At 25.0% G+C, this 19,303-nt stretch overlaps 1 protein-coding gene across 3 annotated transcripts in view; it reads right to left on the bottom strand.

Moving 5' to 3' along the window:
- LOC122503861 (dachshund homolog 2-like) overlaps window positions 1-19,303 on the bottom strand; it is a 483,446-nt gene that overhangs the window by 191,325 nt on the left and 272,818 nt on the right. For all 3 annotated transcript variants that reach the window (XM_043614607.1, XM_043614609.1, XM_043614608.1), the window contains exons 5-6: window positions 15,099-15,175; window positions 11,195-11,365 (exon numbers count right to left, since the gene is read on the bottom strand). In XM_043614607.1, the coding sequence (XP_043470542.1) occupies window positions 11,195-11,365; window positions 15,099-15,175 (248 nt within the window). The remainder of the gene's footprint in view (window positions 1-11,194; window positions 11,366-15,098; window positions 15,176-19,303) is intronic.

Genomic DNA, 19,303 nt, shown 5'->3' with positions numbered 1-19,303 from the left:
CAAAAAATAATATTCTCTAACCTAATTTTTTCATTTCTAACTCTAAACTAATTTTCAAATTAATAATTCTAATTAATATTTAATAATAAATTAATAACTCTAAAGGTATTTAGCAAACAGTAGTAAAATGTTTGGATTTTTAGTTCACAGACGCTACCGTTCGACGCTAGTGTCGCATCTGCCTTTCAATCGATTTTAGTTCACAGACGCTACCGTTCGGCGCTAGTATCGCATCTGCCTTCCCATTCGATTAATTTAATATCACAAACCATGGAATGTAAATTGTAAATAAAATATAAAGTTTAAATAACTCATTTCAAAAAAATACTATCAAAAAAATTGTTTCCTTCATTTAATTTTCTATGAAAAATTAATATATGTAAAAATTGAAAAATGCGGAGTATTTTTTATAAAAAAGAAATTTTGTTCGCCTTTCTTTCGCTGATATACGTTTATCCGGAAGGTTTGTGGATGAAAAAGAGCAAAATCGTAATAATAAATTAAGCAAATGTTGGACTAACATCGCCAACGCCAACGGTTGGGAGAACTTTATATCGCGTGCGTGTATCGCAGTCGTAACCTCGTGAACGACTACTTGTTGCCCATCGCAGTCTTTGATTTAACTTTAAACACAATCAAATTAAACGCCTAAATTAAACGTTTCATCTTTCAAACATTAGTAGCCATTTTATACTTTGTTTAATTTAAAGCATTCACTATTTTTTTTCTCCCTTGAAAAAAAACGAGAGTGATTCTTCATTTGGATCTGGTTTCAATAAAAAAATAATTTATCGCTTGGCAGAAGAAAATTTCTTGTACACTATAATATTTACAGTTTTTTTCTAAGATCCGTGGTAATAATATTTTTCAATAATATTTTTTATGAAAATTATTGAATTCCTAAAATTTTTTATTATTTTGTAAAATAATTGAATCACTGTAAAAATTTGTATTTCTGAAAATAATTGAATTATTGCAAAGAAATTTATAAAAAAAATTTGTTAATTGAATACCTGTAAAATTTTTATTATTTTGAAAATAATTAAACTTTTTAAAAAAAATTAATTCAACAGAATTGTAATTTAAAAGTATGAAAAATTCAAATTTTCAAAGATTTTAATTTGAAACCTTTTCAAAATTCAATTATTTCTAAAAATTCAGACTATAATAATTTTAATATTCAATTATTATATAAAATTTTAACTATAAGTTATTTTTAAATTAATTTTTATCAGAAAATTCATTGTGAATTCAATTATTTAAATAGAAAAATAAATAACTTATTGAATAATTGAATATTTTTTTTTAAAATAGAATTCTTATGAAGAACTTTATGGAAATTTTTTTAAAATAATTAAATTCTTTCCAAAAATTTTAATAAAATTCTTAAGAATAATTTAATTTTTTCAAAGAATTTTATAACATATAAAAATAATTATTACGACGAATTGTATAAAATTTTTGTTTTTAAATTAATTAATTCTCTTGGGAAATTTCATTGAAATAGTATAGATATTGAAAATAATTGAATTTCGACAAATTTTTCAATTTAAATAAATTGCTACGAAGAATTTTATTAACATTTTTTGAAAATAATTGAATTTTTACGAAGAATTTCATTGAAATTGTTGAAAATAATTGAATTCTTTCAAGAAATTTAATCTAAAATGTATTGAAAATAATGATTAAAATCTCATAAGCAAATTACATCAAAATTTCATAAATAATTGAAATCTTTTGAAGAATTTTAATAAAATTTTTAAGAATAATTGAATTTTTCCGAAGAATTTTATAACTTATAAAAATAATTATTGCGACGAATTGTAATAAATTTTTGTTTTTAAATTAATTAATTCTCTTGGGATAATTTTATTGAAATAGTAAATATTGGAAATAATTGAATTTTGACAAATTTTTGAATTTAAATAAATCGCTACGAGGAATTTTATTTCCATTTTTTGAAAATAATTAAATTGTTACGAAAAATTTCATTAAAATTGTTGAAAATAATTGAATTCTTTCAAAAAATTTAATTTTTTATGTATTGAAAATAATAATTCAATTCTAATAAGTAAATTATATCAAAATTTCATAAATAATTGCATTTTCAAAAAATTCTATTAAAATTGTACTACACTGAGAAAACTGGAGAGTCAAATTCAGAGGTTCGAAAAGTGTATGTTTCCTTTGCTTATGAAGAGAGTTAAATAGTCCTTCTAAAATAAATTTTGAATTGATAATGGAAATCTACTTGTATATTCTCTCCCATTATATCTGAGGGTTAAAAGTTGCGCAGAAAATGTGTACGATCTGATGCGCGCGAAATTATTTTTCTGACATCCCAATGGGAAATTTACAACTGGCGTAGTACTGCGCCAGCACTGGCGGCAAGGCTGAGAGCCAGCACTGGCATGGCACTGGGATGATAACGCCGTCCGGCGCTGCCGAAGTACTGTCTGTCAGTGCTGCCAGACAGCGCTGGCGCAGCACTGGACCAGTGCTGGCTGAGAATATTGCCGCAATAAATGCCGTATTGTTATTAATTAGTCGTAAATTCATAATTATAAATAATTTAACAACAAAATGGTAAATAATATTAATAAATAGTTATTATTCATAAAATATTTCTCTTCTTAAAGAAATTGTATTAAAGATGGAGACTAACAATGGATATAGTAAATGAAGTAGAAAAAAATTGTTTATAATATTTAAAAATTAAATAATAAACAATTACAGTAAGTGTGCATTAGATTTTCATATTTTAGTACCTAACGATTGGAATCTAGAAATATCGCAAACCTATGAAAATAAACAAAATTGCTCACGAGGGGAATCGAACCTACGACCTACGGACTAACAGACTAACGCTCTAACCACTATGCTAACGACACATGTGTACAGAAAATTATTAATATCTCAGTATCATTCAGACATAAAATTATTGAGTCAAAGATGAGAAAAAAAATAGGGATACGTTAGAAATAATAAATTGAAGTAAAATAAGTTAAACTAAATTTTTAATAATTAAATTAAATTACTTTATTTATTGCATTTAACATTTTACGTAATTCTTAAATTACGTGGTAATTTTTTAATAATTTTTTATTCATAGTAAGAAGTATAATAGTATTTTAATAGGAACCAAATTATTATTGAGAATAAAGTTTAAATTTTGTTTATAATTTTAATTTGTTTAAATAATTTATTATTTACAAAATTAGACAATTGTGTTAAATTGTTATTATTAAATTTAATAAGAATAAAAAATGAACAACTGAAAAGCAAAATATTAATTTTTTTCAATAAATTTATATTTATAAACATTTATAAACTTTTTTTATAATTTTTTTCAAGTTTATGTCAAAAAAGCAATGTTGGCAAAGAGCGTTGTGAACAATTTTTCTATACTCAGCCAGCACTTGCCGCCGTGGCTTGTCCAAGCTTTGGCGAAACAAAAATTCTGTACTGCGCCAGCACTAATTGTCGAGGCTCGGCTAGACTACGCCGAACAATCGTCTGAGTACTAAGCCAGTGGTGAACATCGGCACTACACTGGCATTTCCCATTGGGATTTTATGTATTTAATTTAGGGGTTAGGTTGCCATATTTATTCATTTCGCGCCGGATAAGGAAGGGATTTCTCAAGATGGTTAATTTGTCCCTCTGTTATAAACTCATTTTCCCTCCAAGAGAAATGGCACGAATATCTGTCAATGGTGTATTTGAACATTTAGATTGTTATCCAATAGCTAACTCTCAAATATCAACGATTTGTCCCTCCAGATGTTTAGTCCAATACTCCAGTTTTCTCAGTGTAGAAATAATTGAAATCCTGCAATAAGTTTTATTATTTATGAAAATAATTAAAGTCTTGCAATGAATTTTATTAAATTTTTTAAAAATAATTGAATTCTTAAGACGAATTTTATTATTTATAAACGTAATTAAATTCCTGCCAAGAATTTTATAATTTATAATAATAATTGAGTTTTTGCAAAGAATTTCAGAATAATCTTTTTGAATAATTTCTTTTTATTTTTTGCAAAGAATTTTATAATAAATTTTCTTTAAATAATTAAATTCTTTTTGTGAAATTTTATTAAAATATAGTAGATATTGAAAATCATTCAAATGAGAAAAATTTTTGAAAATAATTGAAATTAGAATAAGAATTTTATTGACATTTTTGAAAATAATTGAACTTTGGAGAAGAATTTTGTTATTTATAAAATACAATTCGGATTTTTTTAAAAAACTTTATAAGACTTTCTTTAATTTTTATAATTGAATTTTATAAGAAAAATTTCATTACTTTTGAAAATACAATTGAATTTCTGCAATTATTCGTAATTTCTCCAAAATTCAATTTTTTTTAGTGTTTTCACAAAAAATTTGAATTAAAATTTTTTAAATTCTATTATTTTTAAAATTGCTAATTTTATTTTAAAAAGTAATTAAGAAGTTAACAGCGCGCTAAGGCGCGAGAATTGTTGCTAGTTTTAATAATATTCTTAGCAATATTCAAGTTAAATATTTAAATTGTAAATATTGGAGAATATCAGAAGAATAAACTTGGCAATATTTGGGCAAAATTCTATTGTATATTAGGACAATATACTCGGCAAAATTCTAGCATTATACTGGACAACTTCTAATTTAATTTTTTTTTTTTTTTAATAAAACACTACTAAAATTTGTGCAAATGCAAATGAAATATTCGGATAAAATACTTCGAAAAACTGTAGCAATATTCTACTATCATTTTGTCCCACCTTTGACAACATTAATTAAAATATTAACAAACAAAAAAATTAACCAGATCTGACAAGTAGTAGAAAAAAAAATAGAAAGCAAAGAAATGTTTCTCGGAAATAGTTTTAAAAAAAAGCCATTTGTAATGATAGTAGAGACTCAAACAATGTAGGAAAAGGAGCAATAACTTGAGGCCATTTCCGAGAATAATGAGTACATTCCACTAATGTCTCTGAGCAGATTCTCTTTTGTAAGTGGGAATAATCTTAGCATGTTTACAAACGTTCTTTTGTACTGGCATGGAGGTCTCAAGGAAAGATATTCCATCGGAAGAATCGACGAGATTCCCGTTTGAAAAATAAAAGGGATGTCTTATGGTTATTGCATTTCCATGAGAGAAAAAAAAAGAGAGAGAGAGAGAGAGAGAAATAGAGACGACGAGATGTCTCGCGTGGGTTAGTCCTTAAGTGACTGCACTTGGCTGGCCCACATCGCGAGCCAAGGCATTGCCACTTGCTTTATGGCCAATGATATGTGGTTTATTGTATCGCCTTTTAATTATCAGCGTTGCACAACTACAGCGGAACAGCATTCGGTTACTTATTGCGGTATTCGTCGATTTAATGCTCGCGCCTTCGACACCGATTCGCCGGCACCTTTTGATAACGTCCCTTCTTCTAACTCTCCAACCATTATCCTTTTTATACGTCCTATTCTACTTCTTCTTTTCTTTACTTCCTTACTTCTTCTTTTGCCCTTTATTTTCTAAATGTGCATTATATTATCTAATTATTCACTTATTTAATTATCTGTTTCTCTAAATATCGATTTCTCTAATTATCTATTTATCTAGTTGTTTCATTATTATTTAATTATCTACACTTTTTAAATTTAAATCAGTAAAATTTCACTGGTGTAATAGCAGGAATTTTTAGCAACCGAAGCACTTCAGTAAAATTTTCATTGAAATTCAGTCATATGTCACTGAAAACCAGTGAAATTTACTATATTTTCATAAAAAAGTCTTGAAAAGGTAGTCCAATCATGACTATATTTATATTTCCCTATAATATGAAACTAACAACAATTCGCGCAGCTAAGTTCTTACTTTTTTAAATAAAATTAGCAATTTTAAAAATAACAGAATTTAAAAATTTCTAATTCAAATTTTTTTCATAATAATAAAATATGAAGAGTCAGGGATTTTTATTAAAAGTAATGGAAAAAATTATATTTTTAGAATTCATGAGAAAATTCTGGATTTTGGTGTCTTTTTTTGTTTGCCTTACAAACTATACGAAATTACCACGAATTCATAATAAAAACTTCAATTTTTTCTATTTCCGACAATAATTTCTTTTCAAATAACTTAATTCTTGAAAAACTATCATAAAATTATTACTTAAAAATTATTTAAAGAAAAATTTTATTTAAATATCTCAAAATTAACTGAATTTTAAAAGATTTCATTTTTAACTTTCACAAAAATTTGAATTTGAAATGAATTTAATTAAAAATTTGAAAGAACTTAGATTTTTGAAAAATTTTAATAATTCAAATTCTTCTAAAATTAGTTCAATTTTTTAATACATATTTAATTGATGATTAAAAATAATGGATTTATAGAAGTATTTTAGTTGAAAACGCTAAAAAAAATTGAATTTTGGAGAAGTTACAAATTATTGCAGAAATTTAATTATTTTAAAAAGTAATTGAATTCTTTGCAGAAATTTAATTATTTTCAAAAGTAATTAAATTCTTTGCAGAAATTCAATTATTTTCAAAAGTAATTAAATTCTTCTCAGAAATTCAATTATTTTCAAAAATTTTAATAAAATTTATGGCAAAATTTCAATTATTTTCAAACATTTTCCTCAATTCAATGATTTTCAATATCTACTATTTCAAAAAAATTTTCCAAAAGAATTCAATTACTTCAAAAAAAATTTAATAAAATTCTACGCAAATATTTAATTACTTTTAAAAATAACAAAAATTTCACAGGAATTGAACTGGCAAATTTTTTATAAATTTCTTTGTGATAATTCAATTATTTTCATAAATAATAAAATTTTTTACATAGATTCAATTATTTTTTTAAATAATAATTTCTTTTTTGTAAATTCAATAAATTTCATAAATAATAAAACTAATAGCAGAATTTCAATTAATTTTAATACAATTTTAATCGAATTCCTCGAAAAATGTAATTATTCTTAGAAATTTTATTAAAATTCGTCAAAATAATTAAATTATTTAAAAATGTATTAATAAAATTCTTCATAAAAATTCAGTTTCAAGAAATATTCAATTATTCAATAAATTATTTATTTTTGTGTTTAAATAATTGAATTCTCGTAGAATTTTCTAATAAAAATTTATTTTAAAATGAATTTCAGTTATAATTTGAGATAATAATTGAATATTAAAAGCATTATAAAGCAAATTTTTAGAAATAATTGAATTTTGAAAAAGTTTCAAATTAAAATCTTTGAAAATCTGAATTTTTCATATTTTTAATTAACAATTTTGTAGAATTAATTTTTTTACAACAGTTTAATTAAATTTTTATTGAAATTATTTAAAGTTTTTATTTTCTAATATTATATTTAATTGAAGCATTTCTGAATAATTTAAATTTGCTCAAATTTAATTGTAAACAAATAAATTTGAAAATTCTCAAAAAAAATTTTTCAAAAATTATTAAAAATAATATTATAATAAATATTTATTTAAGAAAGAAGTTATTAATGTTTTCGAAGAATTTTACAATTAAAGAAATTCGTAAACAAATGTAACAGAACATTTCTTTGAGTAAAATTTTTTTCTTTATTTTCTAAAAATTCAAAAATCTTCAATTTCATTTTGAATTAAAATTTGCAATTGACAAATAGAATTTATAAACCTTTTTTTCCCCTTATTTTTAAAAAACTTTAAATTTTATTAAAACAATTATAATTAAGAAATAGAAATGATGCAAATTATTTTAATTCCTTATGAAAATTGAGAATTTTCTACAAAAATATTAAGAAACGGGAATATGTAATGTTTTTTTTTTCACAAAAGAAAAGAATGAGTTTGTTGACAATATTGTTATGGAGAAATAAAAATTATGCATAAAATGGATATATTTTCTATTTCTTAGTCATAATTTTTTAACAATTACCAATTTTCTATTTTTTATAAATCAAGAGGAGAATAATTTGCATAATTTAGATCAGTCAAAGGAAATTTATAGGAAAAAGCACATAACAAACAAAATGGGTGAATTTTTTATTTGTTAATCTTAATTTTTTTTTAATTTTTTAATTTCTAATATTATTTTATTATAAATCATGAAAAAATACCTGCATATTTTCAATTTGTCAAACAATATTTTTTAAAGAAAATAAAAACAAAAGCATGTACATAAAAACTAACTTCATACTGCGGACAGAATGAATGAATGAAAGACACAATTATCAGATTATTATTATAGTTAATAAAATATCAAAAAAAGAAAAATTTCTGAAAATTAGCGAAATGATAAAAATTTGAGCGCATTTTTTGAAAAAGTGGTCCAACCTTGACTATATTCCCTTAATATGAAATATCGAAAAAAGAAAAATTTCATGAAAATCAACGAAATGATAAAAATTTCAGCGAAGTTTTGATAAAGTGGTCCAACCCTGACTATGTTCCCCTAATAAGAAATATCAAAACAGAAGAATTTTATAAAAATTAGCATAATGATGAAAATTTGAACGAATTTCTTGAAAAAGTGGTCCAACCTTGACTATGTCCCCTAATAAGAATGTTCCCCTAATAAGAAATATCGAAAAAGAAGAATTTTCCGAAAATTAACAAAAGTGATAAAAATTTGAGCGAATTTCGCAAAAAAAAAAAAAAAAAGTAGCACATGAAAGAAACAAAATATAGTAAGACAATTCCAAGAAGCTGCGAGAAAGGGTACGAGTGTGTCTCATTAAATCAGAACGGCATTCCACGAACGTGTATACTCCCACGGGCATTCGATGGGGTTCTACTTCGATCACCATAGGTAGTTGTACGAAATGCATACAACACGCTGAGAGACAAGGTGCTTCAGATGAAATTTCAGATTTATATCCATTAATTCGTGTTTCCTAACGAAATTTAATGTTTTATATTAAGGGTTAACAACAAATGATGATGAATTCCCTTTTGCGTATCAAATATAACAATTACTCTTTAAAAAGAGTTATAAACAATCTGCTTTCTCTCTTTTTCTCTCCTATACTCTTCAAATCCTTTTTCTATCAAAATACCTCTTTGTTGAATGTAATCTTTGGCACTAATTCGTTGATCTCACCAATCTTTGAGGAAGATTCTTGGTAAAGCACTTTGGACAATATTCCTTGCGATCCAATAAATGTCTAGTGGTACCCCATAATGGCAGCCGCACTTGCGGCAAACGACTTTCCTATCAACCCTTGACCTGGTACGTTGTTCTCCGATACAACAAAGATGAGAGCATTTACTCACAACTTTCATATATATATATAGAGAGAGAGAATATAAAAGAGAAAAGTCTCCCGCACAAAATTAACTTTTTCCAACATTAAACTTTAAGACCAGCCATTTTTCTATTTATCAAAAAAAAAAAAAACATAATTCAGATATGGAAAAAAAACTAAAAGTATATAATGGAGTCTTCGATAAACAAGAATTTTTTGTTCCCTTCGATATACATTTAGTCAGTCAACCCAATTAACGTATCAAAACGTATCAAAACTTACAATGGAAGAATCGATTAAAAATCAATGCGATTATTCTGCCTCGATGAATTCAAGTGTGAGGCTCGAAGATAGCACTGCTAAGACCCGAGAGAGAAAGAGAGAAGAGATCGTATCTCAAAACCATCTTTCATTATTAAAACGAAACTAAATACCGAAGATGCGAGTCTAATGGTCTCTACGCGCATTCTCAGTGGTGCTTCATTTCAATCTTTTTCTAATTAAACCATAATTTATTAACAATACCTGATAAATGTTCAAATATATTCTAATCGAACATGTCAACACATAAATCCACTTTTTTATTAATTTATTGCTTTTCGATTAAAAATGAATAAAAATTATTTTTTCTTTTTACTGCTAACTTAATAGTATCATCAAATTGCAACGAATTAATACGAAAAATGTGGATCAAATAAAAAATTTGTTATTTTTGGCATCAATTTGATGCAAAGTATTTGATACCGCATCTAGAATCAGTGTTAACCTTTAAGATGTCCGGTAAATTTGCAACAAATTTTAGTAGTTTTTTTATTTAAAATAATCTATGAATTTAGAAGTCAATTCGATAAAAAAAATTCGTAAAAATTAATGGTGGGCACTATAGTGCCCACCATTAATTTTTACGAATCTTTTTCATTTTTGTTAAAATAACATTTTTTATTTAAAATAAGTTATGAATAAGAAGTCAATTCGATAAAAAAGATTCGTTAAAATTAATGTTGGGCACTATAGTGCCCACCCCGGCCCTCTAGAGGTTAATATTATCTATTGTCACTCGGTTTAGTTGGAAAAAAAATTTTCTTTGTAAGAAATTATAAATTGTATAATGTTTAATGTTCCTTAATGTATTTAAGGATAAGTTTCCCCTTGTGTTTTCAATTATGGTGAATATAAATTACTTGTGTAATATATTCTTTTTTAATTGTTAATTTTGCCACAGGAGGTGACAACCTCTACAAGAGAACGATTCACTAAGGAGCGAGAAGAAAAAAAGGAATTCCAGAACTTCGTTTCGCTCTGGATGCGGAGATGATCGATGAGAGGGTCAGAACCACCAACCAGTCGTCTCAAAGAAACTCATCTTTAGAGATATGGCGTGTCCAGTCAAACCGATATAATTATTTTCCATCTGCATGTATTCTGCCAAGCGTGTAAATCATCAGATCTGTTTGTTTCTTGTGCGCGAATTAAATAAACTCTCGATTTTTTTGTTCCCTTTTTATCGATTCTATTCGGTTACTTAATAAAAATAATAATAAAAATAATAAAAATAATAAAAATAATAAAAATAATAATAATAATAATAATAATAATAATAATAATAATAAAAATAATAAAAATAAAAATACTAATAATAATCCGGATGGTACTGAATGAAAATTAAATAAAAATTGTAAACTAAGAAACCAGTAAGAGAAACAGTTTCTAACGGCCCCTGTGGGGGCCGTTACACCAAAGTCGACCCTTGGCCATGAAATTTCCCCTAAAAAGGGGAATAATTAAGTAAGCAATAATAAACAAATATAAGTAATAATAAATATTCAATTTTAATTAAATAATATTCGTGCCGATGTTAATTAATAATATTAATTCGATTTATTTAATATAAATTAAAGAAAATTGAAATAATTTTTTACAAAAATTTTAATTGACTAAGACATGAAATTATTAAAAGAAAAACTTACCTTCATCCTTAAGATTATCCTCCTCGAGGTCCTCTGACAAATTATCATCTTCCTCTTCGTCATCTTGGGACCGATGTGACGCTCCTGCTTCACTTCCGGAATGCTCACCCACACTTCCACTTAATGCGGTTTTCGACAGGTTCAAAACTGGACTGTGACCTACCGAAGAACCTAAAACAAAAAAAAAAAAATTTTTTTTTGGTCAAAAATCAACTAATTTTGTAGGTATAATTAATTATTATTTATAATTTTTAAAAATTATGATGAAATTTTCTCGAATGAATTCAATTATTTTCAAATATTTATATAAAATTCTTTGTAAGACTTCAATTATATTATTCATAAGTAATAAAATTATTAGCAAAAATTCAATTTTTTTTTAAATTTAAATAAAATTCTCCGCAAAAATTCAATTATATTCATAAATAATTAAATTCTTCGCAGAAATTCCATTATTTTCAATTATTATCTATAATAGTAAAAAAAAAAATTGATGACATTTTTTGAAAGCATTCAATTATTATCAAATATTTAAATAAAATTCTCGGCAAAAATTCAATTATATTCATAAATAATGAAATTCTTCGCAGAAATTTCATTATTTTTAATTATTATTTATAATTTTTAAAAATTATGGTAAAACTTTCTCGAATGAAATCAATTATTTTCAAAAGCTTAAAAAAAATTCTTCGTAAGGATTCAATTATTTTTGTAAATAATAAAATTCTTTTTAGGAATTCAATTATTTTCGTAAATAATAAAATTCTATTCAGGAATTCAATTATTTTCGTAAATAATAAAATTCTTTTTAGGAATTCAATTATTTTTAAAAATCTGAATAAAATTCTTCGTAATTATTTAATTGTTCATAAATAATTAAATTCTTTGCAGAAATGTCATTATTTTCAATTATTTATTTATTTTTCATAATTTTTAAAAGTTTTAATATAATTTCTTAAAGGTATTCAATTATTTTCAAATATGTAAATAAAATTCTTCGCATGAATTCAATTATATTTATAAGCAATAAAATTATTCCATATAATTATTCAATTATTTTTAATTATTAATTATAATTTTTAAAAAATTTAATAAAATTTTTTGAAAGCATTCAATTATTATCAAATATTTAAATAAAATTCTCCGCAAGAATTCAATTTTAATCATAAATAATTAAATTTTTCGCAGACATTACATTATTTTCAATTATGATAAAATTTTCGCCAATGAATTGTATTATTTTCAAAAGCTTAAATAAAATTCTTCGCAAGAATTCAATTATGTTCATTAAAAATCAAACTTGACACAGAATTTCAATTATTTTAAAAAAATTTTGTAAAATTCTTTATAAGAATTTAATTATTTTCAATATAATTTTATTACATTTATGAAAAAAATTTAATTGTTTAAACATTTTTTTGAAATAATTCAATTATTTTTAATAGAATTTAAATAAAGTTCTTCAGAACAATTTAATTATTGCCAAAGATTTTGATAAAATTCTTTATAAGAATTAAATTTGAAAATTAAATTTCAAATTTCAAATTCCTCAAAAGAATTTAATTATTTAAAAAATTTTAATGAAATCTTTAGAAACAATTCAATTATTGAAAAAAAATTGAAAAATTGAAAATAAAGAATTATTGGAATTTCAAATTTTTGAATAGAATTTAATTATTTAAAAAATTTTATTCTAATTTTTTGAAACAATTTAGTTATTTTTTAATTCCAATTTTAATAAATTTCTCTAAAACAATTCAAATATTTTCAAAAATTTCAATAAAATTCTTCTCAAGAATTCAATTACTTTCAAAAAATTTTATAAAATTCTTCAAAAGTCAAAACAATTCAATAATTTTGATTAAAAATTTCTCAAATTTAATTGAAAAATTTAAAGAAATTTAAAGAATTGAATAATTTAAAGAAATTCAATGAAATCTTTTGAAACAAGTCAATTATTTTTAATTCCAATTTTAATAAAATTCTTCAAAACAATTCGACTATTTTCAAAAATTATAATAAAATTCTTTCAAGAATTGAATTACTTTTAAAAATATTAATAATTTGCTTCTCGAGAATTAAATTATTTTTGTAAACAATAAAGTTCTTCGCTGGAATTTAATTATTTTTAATAAGATTTTAATAAAATTTATCGAAATAATGGTATTTTATTCAATAATTTTGATAAAATTCTCCGAAAGAATTCAATTCTAATTTTTAAAAATGTTGATAAATTTCTTTGTGAGAACTCAATTATTTTCAATCCAATTTAAAAAAAAAATTATGAAACAAGTTCATTATTTCAGATTCATAATTACAAAAGTAATCAAAATTATAACATTTATAAAAAAAATGTTGTTTTCTAAAATTAAAAAAATCACATTATTAACCCAAAATTATGGAAAATAAAATAATTTCTACATTTTTTTCTGGCAAAACTGGAGAAATGTCTAACTTTGTGGCTCAAAATCATTTTCTCAACGTTTTTCAAATTATTTCTAACTGTTTAGTAAGAAAAATTTCCAAAAATTTTTACAGTGATACTATCAAAAAATTTTTAAATCTAAATCATCAAGAATTTGAACTAATTAGAACAAAAGTGTTATGGAATTTCTAGATTTTTAAATAAATAATATTAATCTTATTTTGCATTACCTAATAAAAATTATTTTTTCTGCAATAATTGATAATTAATTGTCATGTTTGAGAATGTTAAAATAAACTAGCAAAATTAATTTATCATTTTCTATTCATAAGTAAATTTTTATTATTTAATCTTCAAAACAATTATAAATTAGAATTTTCATTAATTTTAAAATTCAAAACATTCGAAAAGAAAAATTATCAATTAAATTATAAAAAAAAAAAAAAATTACATTACAAAAATTCAAGAGAGTAAACTTTTTCACTATGTAATTAAAAAGCCTCTCAATTTATGTAAATGAAATTTGCATATTCGATTTTAATTTTCTTTATGACACCAAGATGGATAAGAAAAGATTTTTTAGTGGCCAAATCCTCCCTCCTCTCTGTCTCTCTTTTGGAAATGAACTAAATCTCGAATTCCATCTAGAAACACAACAAGCAGACGAGTTTTCTGCTGACAAGTTGATGGATCTTATTTATACCCCCTCAAAGTATCCCTATTTAGACAATGAACACACTGACTACATCCACTTTCCAGATCTCTCTTATTTCCAATTCACCGTCACTTTTCCCTCGCGAATTTAATGTCCTAGCATTTTAATCCTGACATGGATGGATTTTGTTTGACCAGTGGTGGCATTCAAACTGACCGTATGTTTGCCTCATTCCAACAAAAAGGGGAGCTCAACATCTATTGCGTTTCAGTTACCGAATTACAATTATTTCCATTGTCAAAAACACTTTTTTCCACTCATATTTATTAATGGACGATGATAAAAATAGAAAACCATTTTATTTTTCAAAAGTAGAAAAAATATCAAATTAAATTATTATTATTAATTATTATTAATATTATTAAGTTTGTGACGAGCTTTTAAGAAAGGTACTAAAAGACACAACTAATTTTAGGTTATGTTTGTAATTTTTTGAATGAAAATACAAAAAGGGAATCATGTCTTAATATAAATGATTTATTTTCCAGTCTTTAGTACATCGAAAATAATTAATAAACACGGATTTTAGTTTCAAAAAACCAAACTTTTAATTAATGGAAACATTTAATTAAGGTAAAAATAACACAAACGTAATCTCAAAATGTTTATTACCCTACTTTCCCCCTTTCAATAAAAAAATTAATTAATATTTATGCGATACATTTTTTAAATAATTAATTAATTAATTAAATTAAATCAAATTATTAAATATGAAAAATATTATTATTTATTATGAAATATTTATGCGAAAAAAGTAAACTCACCATTGTGCGAACTGGGATTTCGTGGTTTACAATCTAACGCTAATACTCTTTCTCCTTCGCTTCGATCGTCCTTCAGCCTGCAACAAAAATAAGAGAAAAAACCAGATAAATAAAGAAACGTGATATAAACATCGAAAATTATTAATTAAATAATTATTCTATCAATTGAGATTCGTGAAATGTGTGTGGGACGATAAGTAACGGTCTCCAACAACGATGAATTCGTTCTCCTCTCATGCTGTATTATATGTGCAGCCTTTCTCAATTGTCTCTTTGTCCCTTCTTAGAGGCGTTGATTGAAATATCATGAGAATCGCATTCAACGAAAAAAATACTTCATTGTAGGCTTGAAAATGATAATAATAATAATAATAATGAAAAAAACAAAAAACCCGGAAAAAGAGAAAAAAAAAAAATTCCACCGTGAAAGTCGTGAGTAAATCAGATGTACAATTTCCAAGCATGACACTTTATGTCTCATTGATATAGCAAATGTTAATTGTCAAAGAATTAATTGCTTTTAAAGTCTTAATCATACAGGAAGGTATTTTATGACACGACATTTGCATACGAAAACATTTTCGATAAACATTGTTATTTTTTTCATTTTCTATTCAAACAAATATAACGAAAGGAGGAATATAAAATGATGAAAGCAAAAAAATTGAAATTGTTTTTGAATTTGAAATTACACGCAAGGAGAAAAATTATTGGAATGGGAGTATTTAATTAATAATTATACGTGGAAATAAATAATTACTTTAACGAATAATAATTGCGTAACTTTATTGGAGAATAAATAAAAAATTGAAATATTATATAAAGCTGCGTTTCGATATTTGTAAAATATATTTTTATTCAAGTGGCGATATTAGGAGAATATACTTGGCAGTAGACGGCAAAATATTGCCAAGGATATTAACTATATATTGCCAAGTATATTAAATGAATATTGCCAAGTTCTTCAACTAAATATTACCAAGTATAGTAAATTAATATTGCCAAGTATATTAATTAAATATTGCCAAGTATATTGAATTAATATTGCCAAGTACTTTAATTAAATATTTCCAAACATATTAACTAAATATTGACCAATATTTATTATCTAAATATTGTCAAGTATATTAAATAAATATTGCCCAGTATTTTTCTAAATATTTCTAAGTATACTGCCAAGTATATTATCTAAATATTTCCCAATATATTATCTAAATATTGCCAAGTATATTGCCACGTATATTAACTAAATATTGCCCAGTATTTTTCTTAATATTGCCAAGTATATTGCCAAGCATATTATTAAATATTGCCAAGTATATTGACAAGTATATTAATTAAATATTGCCAAGCATATTATTAAATATTGCCAAGTATATTGACAAGTATATTAATTAAATATTGCCAAGCATATTAATAACATATTACCAAGTGTATTAACTAAGAATTGTCCAGTATTTTTCTAAATATTGTCAAGTATGTTAATTAAATATTTTAAAGTATAATAAGTAAATATTGCCCAATATATTATCTAAATATTACCCAGTATTATTTTTAATATTGCCAAGCATATTATTTAAATATTATCAAGTATATTGCCAAGTACATTAATTAAATATTGCCAAGTATATTTACTAAATATTGTAGAATATATTATCTAAATATTGCCAAGTATATTAACTAAATATTGCCCAGTATATTATCTACATATTGCCATGAATATTGTCAAGTGTATTATCGAAATATTGCCAGGTGTATTACTCAGTTTATTATCGGACGATTGCCAGCTGTATTGCCAAGCCTATTACCTGAATATTGTCAGTGTTTTTTCTATTTAATATACTCGGCAATATACCTGACAATATTTAGATAATATACTCGGCAATATACCTGACAATATTTAGTTAATATACTCGGCAATATATCTGACAAAATTAAGTTAATATACTCGACAATGTACCTGACAATATTTAGTTAATATACTTGGCAATATTTAGTTAATATACTTGGCAATATACTTGGCAATACATAGATAATATACTTGGCAATATTTAGTTAATATACTTGGCAATATTTAAATAATATACTTGGCAATATTTAGTTAATATACTTGGCAATATTTAGTTAATATACTTGGCAATATACTTGGCAATATTTAGATAATATACTTGTCAATATTTAGATTATATATTGGGCAATATTTAGAAAAATACTGGGCATAATTAGTTAATATACTTGGCAATATACTTGGCAATATTTACAAAAATACGGGGCATAATTACTTAATATAGTTGTCAATATTGAATTAATATAATTGGCAAGATTTAGATAATATATTTGTCAATATTTAGTTAATATGCTTGGTAATATTTAAATTATATACTTGGTATCATTTAGAAAAATACTGGGCAATATTTAGATAATATATTAGGCAATATTTACAAAAATACTGGGCCATATTTAGTTAATATACTTAGCAATATTTAATTAATATACTTGGCAATATTTAGTTAAAATACTTGTCAATTTTCAATCCATTTCATTACTAGTCTATTAATTTAGAAATCTATTAATAAAATGATAAATGAAAATACATAAATATAAAAAAAAAGGAAATAATATTGAAACTGTGTATAATATAATATGAATGCAGTTATTTTATAAATTAAAAAAGTTGCCGTAAGTTTATCCCAGGCAAAGATCTCATTAGTTTCTCGACTTCGATATACAGACTCTTAAAGCAATTGCCATATGTGTAAATGAGTAAATGTATATACGTATGCGTTACTATCGAGACTTTGAGAGTACGTATCTTGAGTCTCTAATTATTCGCCTGTAGAAACAAGACTGAAGCGTAGTAGAAAGGGCGTAGAACGTAATGAAAACCCGTAACGTATTAACACCATGTAGTCTTGGCTCTCTTATCTTTACATGATACTGACTCTCGGTGGGGCTCATAGGTACATAAATGGATACGCATGTTCACATTGGAGAAACGTGGTTAGCGCGAGCGCCGCGACGCTCGGCGTAATATTCAACTAATTACAAATTTAATAACCTCCGGTTCGTTGCCGGTTATTGCAGCGCCGCGACGTCTACGCGCGTTCCGATTCGAGAAGACGACGGACCTGAAGAGTAAAATTTCCTTCTTGGTGTATATATATGTGTGTGTGTTGGAGAATGTATGCGAGAGAGAGAGAGAGAGAATTGAGGGTTGCAGAGAGCAGAAACGTTGGCAAAGAGAAACGTTAGGGACGAACCAAGATATTCATCGGTGACCTTAATCGACTCGTATTACCAATTAAAATTTAATTATCGCTTGAAAATTAAGTTGTCGCGACAATCTGACGCACGATACTGTCTCGATTGGAACCAAACTTCAAGGAACTTAGCTAGACTCGCCCTCTGATATTCTAATCATTTTCATTTATACTCTCAAGCTTTAAGTACGTCAAAATCTTTAATATACAAGAGGTAGAAATTAAAATTTGTAATCATCCCCCGCCCCCTTCGCACATCTATAATTATCATTTCTAACACAAACTGAAAAGAATTTTCTATTTTTATTTTTTAGACAGAAAGAAAGTCTTAAATTAAAATCCAACACCCAGAGGAAGATTTTATTTAAAAACAAATAAAAATTTTCGTAGCAACCCTTTTTTTTCTTCATTCTCGAAGGCGTTACCTTTTTTTTAAAAAAAGAAAACCAAACCAAAGAGAATTTGTTCTGATGCAATGAGATAATACTCCAAAACTAATGTCACCCCTGACGAAGGAATACATTTCCTAAGATGCGAAAAACGTGCCGGTATTCTTTTAAAGATTAAATAAAAAAGCAAGAACATAACGAGTTAGAAGAAACTTTTAATCCCATATCTGAGTCTCTATTTCATAAAAGAAGGGAAGTTTTTCAACATCGACAAACTTTTAAGCCAGAATCGTTAAGATTTTTGTCTCGGAAATGTTGTGGTTGTACGCAAACTCGTGGGAGAAGGTGAATTCTGTGGAGAGAGAGAGAGTGAGAGAGAGAGAGAGAGAGAGAGGTCCCCTTTAAAACGCCCCAAGGCAAAAATCTGAAGAAATAATTTTACCCCCCTCCACTCTTCTTAGTTTTCGAGGTCATCGCTCTTGGCAACGAGAATTATCCTAAAAATGAATAAATTAAAAAACAGAATGTCAAAAGATGGCGATGATTAGATTTTCAT

This window comes from Leptopilina heterotoma, unplaced genomic scaffold, assembly GCF_015476425.1.
Source record: "Leptopilina heterotoma isolate Lh14 unplaced genomic scaffold, ASM1547642v1 Lhet_270, whole genome shotgun sequence".
Taxonomy (NCBI): domain Eukaryota; kingdom Metazoa; phylum Arthropoda; class Insecta; order Hymenoptera; family Figitidae; genus Leptopilina; species Leptopilina heterotoma.
Note: the sequence above shows the minus strand (reverse complement) of the source record. Positions and strands in the feature narration are given on the sequence as shown.